At 39.8% G+C, this 16,139-nt stretch overlaps 3 protein-coding genes across 4 annotated transcripts; 1 reads left to right on the forward strand and 2 right to left on the reverse strand.

Annotated features, from left to right (window-relative positions):
* Positions 1-1,192: 1,192 nt before the first annotated feature.
* On the forward strand, positions 1,193-4,101 carry LOC307159566 (uncharacterized protein). Its single transcript, XM_079873020.1, has 9 exons — positions 1,193-1,410; positions 1,543-1,645; positions 1,725-1,889; positions 2,088-2,166; positions 2,400-2,476; positions 2,754-2,819; positions 3,061-3,114; positions 3,276-3,417; positions 3,641-4,101. The coding sequence occupies exons 1-9, from the start codon at positions 1,341-1,343 to the stop codon at positions 3,743-3,745; spliced, it is 861 nt and encodes a 286-aa protein (XP_079729146.1). The 5' UTR covers positions 1,193-1,340; the 3' UTR covers positions 3,746-4,101.
* A 913-nt stretch (positions 4,102-5,014) lies between these two features.
* igbp1 (immunoglobulin (CD79A) binding protein 1) lies at positions 5,015-8,135 on the reverse strand. 2 transcript variants are annotated; one of them, XM_079873019.1, is made up of 6 exons: positions 7,862-8,135; positions 7,012-7,326; positions 6,499-6,694; positions 6,338-6,414; positions 6,150-6,259; positions 5,015-5,902 (listed from the first exon to the last, which is right to left on the reverse strand). In XM_079873019.1, the coding sequence occupies exons 1-6, from the start codon at positions 8,074-8,076 to the stop codon at positions 5,757-5,759; spliced, it is 1,059 nt and encodes a 352-aa protein (XP_079729145.1). In that variant the 5' UTR covers positions 8,077-8,135; the 3' UTR covers positions 5,015-5,756. The 2 variants fall into 2 exon arrangements, with proteins under 2 accessions (XP_079729145.1, XP_079729144.1); XM_079873018.1 differs by having other exon boundaries at positions 5,015-5,905.
* A 3,887-nt stretch (positions 8,136-12,022) lies between these two features.
* On the reverse strand, positions 12,023-14,777 carry wnt11f2 (wnt 11, family member 2). Its single transcript, XM_079872410.1, has 5 exons — positions 14,598-14,777; positions 13,948-14,183; positions 13,486-13,763; positions 13,102-13,394; positions 12,023-12,803 (listed from the first exon to the last, which is right to left on the reverse strand). Exons 1-5 carry the CDS (start codon positions 14,675-14,677, stop codon positions 12,629-12,631), a joined length of 1,062 nt encoding a protein of 353 aa, XP_079728536.1. The 5' UTR covers positions 14,678-14,777; the 3' UTR covers positions 12,023-12,628.
* Positions 14,778-16,139: the final 1,362 nt, after the last annotated feature.

The raw sequence follows: 16,139 nt of genomic DNA on the forward strand, positions 1-16,139 counted from the left end.
CACCACTCACAGGCTCCAGGTGCACCCAATCAGCAATCACCTCAACAGAACAAAGATGATTAACAACCACACAGGGGCCGTCACAACAGTGACTATGATTTTGAGGACAATTGAGGGACTCAGACAACTGTTAGTTCGAGGTGAAAACATTGACTGATGCTCAAGATGGCAACACAATGCATTAAGAGCTGTGGGTTGTAAATGTTTATTTTGTTTTAAGATCTTTTTTTTCCCATTTAGCACTGCCCTTTAGAAGCTACATGAGATAGTTACGTTTCCCCGTAGACAAAATAAATGCAATTTACCCTGATTATACTCTATAAAAAGTTGTTAATGCATATTGTACAAGGGGTTCAATCAATTGAATGGTCAAGTCATGTCACCTTTATTTATGTAGCTCTTTAAACCTCACAAGTTGTTTCAAAGAAGCTTTACGCAGAATACAGGAAAATGATTAACTGATGCAAACAGAGTTCATTTTGGCTGTACAGCAGTTCTAAAAGTAAAGTGTCATTGTTTAGCTGAAGTCAGTTCAGTGTGAGTTGAGTTAAATTAGTTAATTTAATCTATAAAGCAGTTCTGCAGAAAACAGGGTTTTCATCATCCAGCCAAGTTGAGTTCTCATCCAATAGTGTCAGTGCAGTCAAATCAACAATATGTGTCCCCAACTAAGCAAGCCAGAAGTGAGTGTCAAGGAATCTAAAACTCCATCAGGTGACAGAATAGAGAGAGAGAGAGAGAGAGAGAGAGAGAGAGAGAGAGAGAGAGAGAGAGAGAGAGAGAGAGAGAGAGAGAGAGAGAGAGAGAGAGAGAGAGAGAGAGAGAGAGAGAGAGAGAGAGAGAGAGAGAGAGAGAGAGAGAGAGAGAGAGAGAGAGAGAGAGAGAGAGAGAGAGAGAGAGAGACACCTTGGGAAAAACCAGGCACAAGAATAGTAATTTCTTAAAACAAAAAAAAAACAAAACAAAAAAAAAACCGAGAGGTTGTTAAATGTTCTGCATTGTGGCATGATAAACACCATCTAAAACTTATTTAAATATCATTTTTATAATTATTATATTTGTTCACCAGTTCACTTCATGTTAATTCATTAACTTCAATAGGCTATTTAATAATAATTAAAAAAAAAAATCAAATAGTTACACCACAGGACCAAAGTTCACGTCCACACCTGCAAATATCTGCAAGAGTTTCATATCCAATATGTGTATGTGAGTGTTTGCGCATACTCCAGCTCTCACTGTGTTGGGTGTGTGCAAATAAATAAATAACCGAGTCAAGTGCAAAGAGCCTATTATGCAAGTGGCACTGGTGGAATTCAGATGTGCGTGGGAACTAAAAGATGAAGGTCTTACTGTACGTGTGTTTCATCTTATTTTTTACTGAAGAGGCAACTGGACAGGCGATAAGCCGTAAGTGTGTGTTCAAAAGAAGGCTCAAATATGTTCAAATGGTTTTGTATTATCTGTTTTAAATATAATCATGATATATTAGTTGTAAGCTAATACTGTAATTACCATAGTTTCTGTATGTGTGTTCTTCAGCTTTCTGTGTGACCGTTGATGACTTCGATCCATGTTTGAACAATGATCCGTGTGATCAGACAATTAGCAGATGTAGCTGTTTCGAGGGACAGCCGTTCTGTCGGTAATCTACCTTTAGCACTCTACACTGTAGTTTAAACTTTAGCTTGTTCTGAGATTCACTCCTTCTGTTTTCTGTGTAGGTGCAACAGTAAAGAAGGCGAGTTTTACTTGGATGAAAAGTGTTCTCAGAGATGGACAGTAGTGACCTTTGCCCTGGTGGCTTCTCTGCCTGGCCTCACACTTGCTGTGTTGGTGGGGGTGATTGTTTATGTGATGATGCTGCAATTAAATAAGAGCCACACAGGGTGAGAAGGAAAAACACAACTCTAGCTTTAATAGTTGCTTTATTGATTTTGAAAAGCATCCGGTAAATTTTTGTTTCTCTTACATATAGTCTGACTTTATGAGGGTAAAAAATATGACTTACAGCCCATGATGTTTTAAAGTAATTATTGTGTGTTATCATTCTGTCATGTTGTGCATGTGTGTGTGTGTGTGCCCAGTGAAGAAATGAAGACACCCAAGACAGCTTTTAGAGAGCAGGACTTGTTCCCTGGAATTAATTTTGCTTCTGATATGAATGTGAGTCAACTTAATGTGTCTTGTGGTTAAAAATAGTTAACGATTCATATCAGTAGCACTAGGCTGCCATAATCCTAATCAGAAATGTGAAACCATCTGGATATATCTTTGCAAGTCATAAAGTCAGCACAATAAATCATAAACAGAGCAGGTATATCAACTTCCTGAATGGTCTGCCAACTATTAAAAATGCTCATTTACTTTTTTTTCTGTCTTTTGTCTTGCTTTCAAAGGGTCAACCTCCCCCTAGCATGAGACCTGTACAACCAAATCCCATTCCCATGGCAGCCGTGTCCAACCGGCCCTATAGGTGAATTTTTATCTCTCTTCTGATGATTATTATTTTAAGGCACTAAGCCACTGTTAATGCATTTTTCTTCCATTTTGTTCATATATCATTCACATGATTTAAATGACATTTTATTCCAGTGGGAAATACTAATAATTCTTTTGAAATGTATCCTGTGGCATTGGCACTGACCTCTATATATTACAGATCACTGCAATGGTTGGAATGTTATTATTTTTATTTGATCTGCCGTATCCTCATGTATTAACATTTTTCATTAATCTGCATCACTCTTCAGTCCATCTAGTAGTATGCGTCCATCTGCTGGCAACATGGCTGATGCAAGACCCCGTGAGACAAACAGGTATATGGGCAGTACAACATGTGAAGGATGCTTGGTGCCCTGTGCTAGAGGAATGAAACAATGCGATTGGTTGTTCTCCATTGACACAACACTAACTTTCAGATAATCTGGCACGTTTAGCATATAATTAGAATCAAATAACAGTGCTGCATGTAAACAGTAAATGCTTATGAGACTGAAGAATTCAAATGTTTGTTGGATCATGAAAAATTTGACACTTACATTTACGTTGCCTCCACAGCATGTACAATGGTATGCGTGATCCTCCAATGGGAGGTCCTGTACAGCCCTACAGGTAATTCTACATCAGTTGATAATAATAGCTCATACAGTATGTATACATATCTATACAGTACAGTACACACATATATAAGGACCGAAAGTGAAAATCCTGGTATTCCATGTCCTTGTGTTCAATTCAGTGATTTTTGTGTTGTGTATCTGTGTGATTATTAGCAATGGAGCAGGTCGGGGTCAGATTGTTGGCAACCCATATGCAAGAGATTCATCCAGTCGAAATCCCTATGAAGACCACAACCCTTCTGCAGAGCACAACCATTACAGACCACACGCCCCTTCACACACATATGAAGACCTGGTATGGTTCACAAATGTAACAAACATTTCAGTTCCAGGAATAGATTGGTGAATGTTTATAATCTGTTTTTCATGGCATCAGACAGCGTGTTATGATGCACTATACAGCACATGAGCAATTTAGAGGCTGTGTTCTGATAAGACTGAGAATATGAGCTCACTGTGGATGATCAAAGGTCTTCTCTTCAAATAAATAATTCTCCTGCTCTTTATTCCTCCAACAGCCACAGAATCAGCCCTATACTCCTGCTGCTCCACTCTACAGTTCCTCTGAGCATGGAAACCTCCGCAATGGATTTCCACGACCCACATTAAACCTACAATTATAGAACTATTTTTTGTATAATTGGATCTGATCAATTTTGTCATTATTTGTCGAGTTAAAATGTAATTTGTGTCTCTTTTTATATTAATCATTTACATTTATTCATTTAGCAGAAGCTTTTATCCAAAGTGACTAACAAATGAGGAATACAAGCGATTTATCTCAAGCATCATCCAGAGTAGAACATGCTGGAACAGGTTAAGAAACAGTGAAAGCATAGTAGAGTGTATTTATTGTCTAATCAAATAAAAAAATAAAAGGCTTACAAGTGTTGCCAATGTGTGCTCTATACTCTGTTTAGTGTAATATTAATAGTATTTGTTTACATGTCCTGTAATACAAGTTTTACTAAAATTACTTAAAAAAAGAAAACTACTGACTTTCAATTAATCCTGAAAAATAACGTTTTAGGATTTTGAACATGAACAATAAAAAAGTTATACAATTATACTATGTGCCACACAGGATATTAAACAGATAGGAGAGCATGAGGAATTTACTGAACTGCAATTCACAAAAAATTCAAGCTATCAGACTCCTGAACTTCAGCAGTGACTTGGACTGAGTTATTGCAATAACAGTATTTATTTATGTGGAATAACTGTATTTATATGCCACCAGTTAGTTAGTGCTGCCAATTACCATGTGCAATATCATTACTTATATGCCACGGTCAAACTCTTTTTAGTGTTATATTTTAATGCACATTGTAGCATTTTTTTCTTATATTTTTATGAGCCAGTGGAACGGAATTTCGTTCCACAGTTAAATGACAATAAAAACTCTAAATCACACCCACAGACGTTCACCACCCGAACATTTTTTTAAGATGTTTAGCTTTAAAACATTGATCATGTTTATGGTTAATTCCAAGTTTATGGAAAGTTTTATTATACTTTCCTGCATTAAAATACAAAATGCAGTTCTGCATCCCGTTTGCTACCTCATTTAAAATTCGGCAATTAAAGTGAAATTTAAAAAGCATGAATGGCACATATAGAAAAGCGCAGATTTTTGGTTGTCATTTTGTGAAATCATGCTACAATATGGACGTTAGGTTTTGCACATGTAGAGTCGATCGGTGCTGTCATCAAACCCAGAGGACATGCCAAATACTCAAAAACTCAAGTTCATTTTTTAATTCAATGCATTTCTCAAATTGTTATGCTGATTCTAAACTTGCACTGAAATGTTTTGTATGAAACTACATTCATCATTCGTAGACATCATCGCAGATTACATATAATGTGACAGAAATGAGAAGAAAAGACTGTTTACAGGTGATTTTTCTTTATGTTTACTCAAGAACAGGAGGTTGACCGTACAAAGATTTTCCCTAAAGAAAAGCAAAATTGCCTGATAAAGCAATAAATAAATGTCAGAATAAAAAGGCAGTCTAAACAATTTGTTCCAATGTCCCCCAGTTTCTTCAGCAATTCTGATCCACATTAAACAGTGTCACAGATCCATGCAAGTGCTGATACTGGTTGCAATTGCTCTTGCTGAACCGTCTTCGCTGAAGTCGCTCATCTGACCCGACAACGAGGCCTAGCAATATCTGCTAATGGTTAAAGAACATGCAGTCTTAACCGGCTCCAAATCAAACAGCACATAAGGTGTAATTATGCGGGTGACGACATCTTTCTGAGTCGACTGATTTTGACTTTAAAAGCTAACAGTACAGGGAACACTTCTGTAGAAATCTTGCACTCAAAACAACATCCATGAAAAGGCAAACATTTAATCATGTGGGAAAGAGTGATGTGGAGCGATGCAAGGACGCCCAAACATCCATCTCTACAGATGCCCAGGGGCTTAAGGTCTCATTTAAAAAAAAGAAGTCAACTATGCTAAATCTGTTTAGAAAAAAAGTAACCAAATTAACTAACCACTAAAGCGCCACTCTCTGTTGTGTCCATGTCACATTGGCAGCATTGGGATGTTTATTTGTGGGAACTGAAAGATTGCGCGCGTGTGTGTGTGTGTGTCTGCGTGCGTGCGTGCATGAGATTAGATCAGCCCATGTTCTTGCGGTTGCCATATCCTCTCCGGTGTGTGTCCTTCCAGTTGTCCCAGTCACGTGCCTTCTGCAGCGCCTCTTCATCATCGTTCTCTTCCTTCCTCTCTCTTTCAGCTCTCTCCTCCTCCTCTGCATCACCATCTGCTGTGGAGGAAAGACAGAGGTACTGAATTGAGTAAAAAGGCATATCTCTCCTCAGTTTTAGTACTATATAGGCCTGTCAGGGTCATGGATTATTGATCTAATTGCAATTATTTGAGATAAATGCGAATTTCATGATTTTGACAGGCCTACTGAACACTTCTAATTGAAAGTAAATGAAAATTCTATTTATATCTTTTAATAAAAGATTATGTCCTGCAAAAGCACTCAATGCGTGTGTAAGCACCTGCGCTGCGTGGTATGCCCTGGTCAGGTAAACATCCTTGCCGTCGGTGTTGGTCATACCAATCGTCCACTGTCATGGTGGGAAGGCTGGGATATCCCTCACCAAACACTCTGCAATACATTCAGAAATACACACACACTAGTACTGCAGCACTGAACTCCACAGGCACTCTCCAAATGCACACGTACTTCGCCTGCATAGCATCCTTAGTCAGGATAAAAGGCTTCATGGGCGGTCTTTTGGGTGGGGATGGCTGGGGGTTGCTCTACAGAGACAAACAATTATTAGTAAGGCTGTCAGTCAATTCAAAAAGCACAGCTGTAATTCAGAGTACGTGGCAATGAAATACCTGCTTGAAAAGCTCCATCCGTTTCAGTATCTCGATCTCCTGGTTGATGGAGTCGATCTCCTCGAGGGCTAGCGTCACCCACCGGCGCACGTGCAGCAGGTAAAAATCTCTCACCACCTCTTCATCGGCTGAACCCGATTCAACTAGTCCCCTGATCTCACTCAGCTTGGCTTCTGTCTCCTTACGCTGATTAAACCTGGAAACAACTTACAGTGTAAATGTGCCACACGGATCCACAAAAATATTAAGCAGCACAACTAGTTTTCGACATTGATAATAATAAGAAATGTTTCTTGTGCAGAAAATCAGCATATTAAGAGTGTTTTTCTGAAGGATCATGTGACACTGAAGACTGGAGTAATGATGCTGAAAAATCAGAAAATCAGCTCAGCTTTTTCAACCCTTTTGAACAGTAGTGTATATATAATAATAATAATTTTTTTATTGGTGTACCCTGGACATCGGACGATGGATAGATACGTGCATGTTACCAAATATTCAATCCTAACCCACCTCTCGATTTTGGCTTGTCTTTGTGTTGCCATGGCGATAAGGTCTGGCTGTGACATTGGCATGGGGACTGATGGATTCATGCGCTCCTCAGTAGGAGTATCTGTTGTGCTCTCACTGGCTCTTGGCAGCTGAAAGCTACATATGTCATAGTCCTTGCACCTCTGGAGAAAGTCCCTGAAGTAGACGTGGGCCGCCTGCACGTGCTCCAGCCGCTTGCTGGGGTTCACTTGTTTCATGGTGAGCGCTCCCAGCAGAGCCGGCAACAGCAGGTACTTCAGGTCGGTTGTGGAGATCTCCTCCAGGGCCTCATTATGACTACCCGAAAAATAAAAGTCAATTAATACAGCACTTCAGTAAGTTTTACATTGGCTGTTGTTTCATAAGGACCACGATATTTATTTGTGCATTAGTGCAATACACTAACATTACTTACCTAGATTATATGGTTTAGATAAAAAAAACAAACATAAAAATCCATAATGCTTGTAATATCTCATGTGTAACAAACCAAATAAGAAAATCAATGATGACATTACATCACCATGACGTCTTCAGTTCAGAGTAAAACGGAGTACACAGCCGAGTAATACTGTAGGAACTGGGTAACATTACAACCAGTTTTGCAGATTAATCATTAATGCCCTTTTCTGTTTACTACTGTACTGTAAAACTAAAAAGCACATTAATTCTTTTAATTTGCAACGGATGACTAGACGAAAAATAGCTCCCATCATAATCAGCGCGTCGCTCGCTTGTAGTTCTCTGACAGCAACACTGATTATAAAATGAGCATTTGAAGTGATCGCTTCGCGTGCGAGAGTGCGTGTAAGTGTGTGTTGTTCTATCTAACCTGAACAGGTTCAGCTGATTGACCATCCTCGTCGCCTCCTCCAGTTGCACGATGGCGCGCTTCACTTTCACCTGCACCGCGGTGGAGCTGCTCGACTCGTGCGTGGTGTCCACCTCATCGTACAGCTTCCAGCCCCGATCCAGCAAATCCGACAGCTTCGGAGCATCTGAACCACTGGGGTTTTGTGTACTGTTTGTGTCTTCAGCAGCCGCCATTTCTCGAAGCGTTTTTAAGACCCAACTCGGCTTCCGTCTTTTCCTGTTCTTAGAGTTTGTATCCGGTCGGTTTCTAGATGTTGCAGTTCTGACGACTGACTGTGGATGTCAGCAGAGATCAGTGCTTATTATACCTCTTTAGATAACAAACAGCTATTATTATCATTATTAGCACTGTAATAAATAAATAAATAAATAGCGAAATCTATAAAAACACAGTAATATAAAATATAATTCAACTTAACTTAGCCTATTAAGACAGTTTTAAAGCATTCGTTTTTAACTGCTTTAGGTTTAAATTAAGAAGTGCCACAAAGCTTGGAGCAAATTTCAAATATACAAATATACATTTATGTAAATAAAACTTACCTATAATGAAAATATTATTACAAAAAAATTCAGCATCTTTTTTTTTATTTGTTTTATTTTTTTGCATAAAAAGACCAAACTTTACAATGTGATATCAAAAATCAGCTATTACATTATTTATATATAAAAAAAATACTCATTCATTCTGTCCCAAAAGCGCATAAGAAAATGAATTAGCCTACTAAAAAGATGATCCTGAGATCTTTTTGAAAAAAATTACAAACTTACTCTTAAATGTTCACTTCATTAATTGTTTTGAAGTAACGTCCTTAACTTTGAACCTTAAACGGAAATGAAACTTAAAAGGAAACTAGGTCAACCAAACTTTGAACCTTAAAAGGAAATGAAAAATATTTAATTCTTATTTTGATAGAGTCAGCTTTTGAAAACCTTCTAAAACATTTATTTTAACAGGAAACGGAAAATATTCTTTTGTAATTATAGTGACCTAAAAAAACCATTGTTTTTACATTTGCCATGATGAATTGTCAATGAACCGATTAGAAAAAGAGTTGAACCCATCCCTCATCTGAATGTGTTTACAATTATTTTAAATACGAGTTTACCGAGCATATTTGTAACATATTTATGCATAAACAAGAAAATTTTTTTTTTTTTGCCATTTAGGCAAAACAAGTCCCAATATCTTTCGCAAATAAAAAAAAAAAAAACTCTTTACAAAATTAGCTTTTTCACAATGCAAAAACTACATTCCCGATCTGAATTTCTCTCTTGTTCTCCTCTGGACAGTATATTAACAGGGTGTGAGTTCCCACACATATTTTTTCCTCTTTAATTTATCAAAAGGCTAACTTTACACAGTGAAAATATTCAGAAAAATGTTTTCTTCTTAGTTTCCGCGTAAAAATGTTTTGCATGTAAAACTCCTGGTCTTTTTCTGTCAACATGACCATTCTGAACTATATCTTTAAAAAAATCTAAGTAGCAAAAGATCTCCCACAGGGCCACTCAGTTTTCATTTTAGAAAGCTTTACACCCAGTATAAACACAGCCCTGTGACAACATTAGCATTAAGAAACCATTTGTCTCTGTGGTCTCGGTCACTGTATGCATTACCGTGTGCTGGATTATTTGTTTGTGTTAGTGTATGAGGGCAACTTAGCACAAATGGCTGATATTAATGATTTTGCCTGCAGTTAACGGAATCATTCATACCATGTAGCACAAATAAACTTCATAAAGTAACATAGTCCAGGGCTGCTTTAACTCAGAATACTGAGCCTTTGTTAGGACAAAGCGGAAACTCGACTCACTTTCCCATGGTGTTGTATCGCTGAACCTCTGGCATGATCAGTTGTTAGGAAACCAAGACACATTAATGTGATGATACACGGGACAACTTTTTTTGAGCAATGTAGCCGAGCGATGTTGAGAATTGAGAATGGGCAACACATTTCTATCTGGATACTTTAATGTCTCACCTGCTTGCCCATTGATAGCAACATTGCTCAAAAAGTTGCCCTGTGTATCATCACCTTTAGAGCCATTATCGTGATTGACGAGAACTCTCTCTAGGCTGAGGCAGAAGTGTTTATTCAGTTCACTGATCCTGATCCCGTCTTTTCTTAATCTAATGCTTAACCACACATTTAAACTTGCTGAATGCAGCTAAAGGTCTTTGAGCAGGTGTGAGATCCTGTGCACTCTCTAATGTGTATATTTTTTAATCACTTTAATGAGCTCTGAGGTTATTTTGTCTTTCTGGCCACGAAAAGCAAATTCCCCTCATAGTGGAGGACTAACTCTAACCCAGTCATGACCTTTAACCCTGATCTCTACCCTTGGAAAATGCAACATACATCAACTGTCACCCAATAGAATAACAGACAAACCGCATTCAAATAAACACCAGAAAACCCCAATGAGCTGCAGAGAGATGAAATAACAGCATACATGTGAATGTGATTTCCAGCTTGCTGCTTTTTCTTGCCGCATCGATCAAATGGAATTTAAGTTCTAATTTTGTCACGCCAGGCTGTTGATTCTTCACATATTTGGAGTCGCTTGCAGATCTATTCTCAGTATGTGTGTGTGTGTGTGTCCGGCTATGTTGTGAGATTTACAACCTTTTGTGCCCTTTGCTTTGTCATTGCAGCACCAGCAATATGGGGGGCAGAACTGACAGGTGCCACACACACACACACTCTCAAATACACAGTCCAAAAACTGCTTTTACACTACTCACATGAACATGTTAGAAAGCAAATGGACCAAATGTCCCTTCCATAAGGAGGATGACTTAAGAAAGGGACTAAATAATGTTTTAATCAAAACCAAAAAAGCCAAAGGGGTTTTTGAAAGGGGAAGGTTTATGGTCTAGTCAATATTAAAATAGTATAAATTAATGGAAGATGATATAAAAAGATTTCGTCTGTGTGCGCCACTCAGGTTGACGGTAAAACCTGATGCCACCTACACTGTGGAAAGACCATCCCAAGGTCACCACGAGGAAACCGGTTCAGCGTTATAGATAGAAAATATCATCTCTGCATAAAACAACAGAAGTCAATGTAAACTCCCACGGTGAAGGAAAAACAAATGCGTGTTTGAAAAAGAGTCTGTCAGCAGAGATCGGTGGGATCGTCCTGCATCTGTTTTCACAAACAGTCACTCGGCAAACAGCTAAGCGCTAATAGTCTTCCTCAGACTGTGTGTGTAAATACTCTTTCTGTGGGAGTGTGGTGTTGTGCTCTTAGTAAACAATACACGGGACCCGGTTAAATGGAGAGCTGCATTCCACAGAGATTCACACCAGGTGCACAGTCAACAGAGGAAAAGAGAATCATCTTATTTCAGAAGAGATCAATATCTTTTCAACACTCCTTCATCCCTGAGATCTTGAAAGCATCTCACACTTCCCGTGGCTGATGAAGGCTTGGATAAAGTTTAGGAAGTAAAAATAACTGCTGCTGGTTTAGCAACATCGCTGATTCTTCTCTGCCAGTGTATTTTATTTTTCAACAAGCATCTTTGATATAAAATGCAAAGACTGAGCAAAAGCTAACCCCCCTCTGAGGCTCAGACCTGTCCTGCAAAGGGCCCAGAAATCTGTGTGTGCCTTTGTCTTTCTGTAACAATGCAGAGATAAAAATCAGGCAAATCAAAGGACAAAAGGAATCGCAGAACAGGTTAGCCCTCTGTCTCTTTCTCCTGTAGCTGCTGTTGAATACTTACTATCTGGGTTCTTAATCTCTCTATAGCACTGATATCCTGAACATGTCTTTGATGTGAAAGAATGTTGATGAGAGATCAGAGAAAACATGCTCAAGAACTGCTAGATTCTGAGCAACATAAATCTACTCCCCAAAAAGAAACTGTAAGCAAGAAAAATGAAAATATGGTCATTTACAATTAGGTTTCATTTGTTAACGTCAGTTAACTACGTTAGTTGATGCTTATCTACAGCAATGATTAATCTTAGCTTATGTTAATATCAACATGTACTACGTAATTAACACACTGTGAACTAACATGAACATTGAATAAATGTTCAGAAAATATTTTGCTCATTGTAATTTCATTTGAACTAATGTTAACAAATGGAAAAATTCCTCTTCCACATTAAATATTTTTAATAAAATAAATACAAATTTTCATTTTTACAGAAAATGTACAAGTTTTCCCAGGGTGAGAAGCGTGGACTTCATCTTTCTTTTCATTTGTTTTAATTCACAAAAATAAAGGACACTTACTTTGCTATAAAAACAGTGTCATTAACCTTCATAATCAATACTGGGTGCAGAGAATTTCTGAGGTCAACCAAACTAAACAGTTTGCTGCTTTGTAATTCGTGTCATGAAATGTATGTGACCAAAACAGACCAGCAATGTGTGAAGCATTACCGCAGTAAAGTCACAGTCGTACCCTCCCCCCAGTCTCTTTCTCTGAGTTTTCTGCGAGTGGCCACTGCTTATCACTCTGGTTTTCCACAGGGTGCCTTGAGGGCCTCACCGCAGGGTTCTTTGTTTACGGCCATTCATTAACTCTTTCACCACCCCATATTCCTCAACTCCGGCTCTTCTTTCTTCACTTTCATGCCATCCTCACAGCACTTAGAGGATTATCCACCCACTTATGGCTCTAACATGATCATACACATTCGCCCAGCACTGCACCGTGCCTCCTTGTCTCTGTCGACGAAGACAGTCCGTGAGGTGGCTTGTCACTTGCAGACGTATCTCTCAACGGTGCGGTGGCAGGTTTTGCAGGACACGTAACAGCACCAGTGATATTTACACTGGCAGCGTTCCACCAGCACCTCCGTGTAGGCATTATAACCCCGTCCACAACACATGAGTCCACAGCTCTCACTGCCAGTTGCAGTCTTGTTACACTGCCTGCAGAGATGATGTAGAGCAAATTATTTACAAATCATTTACTTTAACCAAATAACTCAAACGGCAGCATTCGAGCGTATTTGTGTCGTGAGAATCAGCATTCATGTGTGATAATGTTTAACCGATTCTATTCATGTGCCTCTTTTCTTTCCGTTGTGCTCTGTCCCATCTGTCAGATCAGTGATAATCCCTCATTCATTACAGTGACTGAGAACTGATTGCTCTCTCTCTCTCTCTCTCTCTCTTAACTCATCAGTAATCAATAATCCTTGATAATGATTGATGATGGATATCTCACCTGTCTGTGGTTCCGAGTGACCCCTGCTTGGCGTTCTGTGAGCAGTAATCCGGCGAGCTGACCAGGTAGACAAGTTCATTCTCTCCGACAGGCCTCACCTCCATCTCCCGGGGGACCAGCTGTCGGCGGGTGCCAATCTGACGCGGAATGACCTTAGTGGCCGACAGGTATTTAGACTTGAGGTCGGCGGAGATGCTGTTGATGTCTTGAAGGCCCTTCCAGCAGGTCTTCACAGAGCAAGAGCCGGAAACACCGTGACATTTGCACTTCATCTCTAGAGCATCCATGAGTGCCTATACAAAAACAACAACACAGACACACAATTAATGAAATGAAATTGCTAAATGATGTCAGTGACGCCGGTAAGCACGTAATTGAAGTTACCTGTCTTCCCACGCCATTGTTGTGAAGCTGCATGAGTCTGAAGGCCTGTGGTCCCGAGCGACGGTTCCTCATAGGCGCGTCTGAGAAAGCAGAGCCCATCTGCAGGCCGTAGCGCACGTTATCCCCACATCCACCCCAGCGGAAGTCTGGGGCCGCCTGCTCCGCCGGTGCTGCCGCACATGAACAGCTGGGGAGTTCTCCAGAAGCACAGGCACGGGCGATAGCATGACTGACCACTGCAGCGGCCAGAGAGAACACAAACGCTGCCTCACGGGTCCCTGCACAGAGACATCACTGTTAGAACACCTGCACTAGCAACCTGAGCTTTGCATAAGGTGTGGACACTGACTGCAAGTTAGTGGTTTTTATTTTTAAATAGCTGAAACTTATATTTAAAAAGCAGGGTGGCTGCTGGTCAGTACAATGCTGCTGAATCTGATAGACAAATCCAGATGTAATCACCTTTCGCCAGGTCCGGGGTGAAGTGAGGGGCGCTCTCGATGGACGAGCAGTTCCAGCGCATGTCGCTGAAGGCGCCCTGGCACGCGCTCTTGGTGAGTTTGGCCGCGTGCACGATGCTGTGCATGAGCTCGAGGTTCCGTTTGCAGAGCTGAAGCTGATCTGGCACGAGCCCGTCCAGGAGTTTACAGTGATGCGTCTGATTCCACCCGACAGAGCTCCCGTTTGCCGTTAAGCCACTGCAAATACACACATATTTGAGCCAGTCTGACGGATTAGCTAAACATACTAACTTTAGTTGACTGAATAATGCTGTCTTGTACATTACTGGACTTGTTTTCAACAAAGTTAGCAAGACAGTTAACAAAAACAGTGAAAATCACGTTATTGCAATAACCACTTGGTTAACTTTTAATGAACTTGTTGTTTCATAAATAAATTTCTTTATTCATTATTCCGATTCATTCTTGAATATAACTTATTCTGTTCTCGAATCAATGTGACATTTAAGACATTCAGACATATTTAAATACCCAGCGACGCCTACAGCTGGAATAAAATAGCTGAAAATCTACTTTTTGGTTAAATGTCAGATATCATAAAATATTTAATTCATTCCCCATGTCGCTTGCCGAATAAAAATAAATACTTACAGCCATGATATTCCTGTGCATGGATAAATTGCGCTCAAATACATAACGAAAAATAGAAGACAATTCCTGTATTCTGTCATATCGTTCTTCCGTCGTTTAGAAATCCTAATGAAGTCCGAATTGTTGTCTTTCACAGTGGTCAAGATGCTCACTACCTGATGGCACCGCTAAAATGTGTCCGAGTCCAAGTGAAGCTCTCTCTCTTTCATAGGTCAGCTATGGGACTCGACCCGCCCCCTCCCTCCCTCCCTCCCTCCCTCCCTCCCTCCCTCCCACGGCGTGTGGGCGGTCTCAAGATTCATATGCAAGAAGCGCGCAGAGGGATTACCTACTACAGTTAATTTATAATGGAGGGAAAACAACATAGGCTACTGGAAAAGAACAAAATTAACCAGATTGTCTAGCCATGCAATTAGAGTTTATCAAAGCTCACTAAAGTGTTGGCTATCACGCAGATCAAACCCAATTGGTAAAGTTTTATGTGTCTTTCTTATCCTTGCAAATTAACAGTAGCCTTCAAGACAGTTTTTTATATTAATTATGTTTTTTACATTAAGACCTATGGTTTGTTTGTTGTTGTTTTTTCTTTGCGCATAGCCTTGTGAGCAAACAACGTTTTAACCGATTTGTCGAGGTTACGGGTTAAAAAAAAGCCATTAAGCAACAGGCTCAGCCTCATCATCTGTAAAGCTCAGCTTTCCAGGGTGTGCGCCTTCCCAAAGGAAACAATTGGGCTTTAGTCTTTTGAAGATTTCTGTCCGAACGGGATCAACAACCCGTTCATTTACATTAAAATATGTTTGATTCGGCTTTTCCCTGAAGATAAGCCGGATTTCGTGTTCCTCAAGCCTTACGAGCACAAACAGCTTAAAACAGCAGTGGGTCACTGTAACCAGGCAAACGCTGCTGAGAGCATTACATGTCAATGATCCATAATTTTATTATAAACATCACATTTCCCCAGTCCTACAGTAAATTCATAGGTTATTCGGGGGCTAAGAAAGGCACAAGTTCTGCCTTAAATAGTTTTTTTTTTTTAAAAAGAAAGAAAATACAATACAATGACCATAAAGTACGTGTTTCCCGAGCGTGTTCACGCGGTGCGGCTCGTTGGTCTAGGGGTATGATTCTCGCTTAGGGTGCGAGAGGTCCCGGGTTCAAATCCCGGACGAGCCCTAGTTTTCCATTTTTTTTTTAAAACGTAGACTAATTTGATTGTGTATTATTAAGTAAACACATATACAATCGCTATATAGCGTAAACACAAATCTATTTTAATCGTACGGTCAGCCGATGCTTATTCAGAGCTGAATGTGCCTCACGTGCGGAATGCAGCATGAGAATGGTGGCGCTGAGACAGTCCTGCCGGTGCTAATCACTCTAGTCTGATCATCACATAGGTGTGAATATTCACAGGTCCCAGAACAGTCATATCTCACCGAGACAATCAGAAATAACATATCCCTCATATGCGAGCAGGCAGCTCGGCCACTTCATGGAAAGGCGAGAAAAGCTTATCTTTCAATCTTCTGAAATGTGTCG

The sequence above is a fragment of the Squalius cephalus genome (assembly GCF_949319135.1).
Source record: "Squalius cephalus genome assembly, chromosome: 5".
Taxonomy (NCBI): Eukaryota; Metazoa; Chordata; class Actinopteri; order Cypriniformes; family Leuciscidae; genus Squalius; species Squalius cephalus.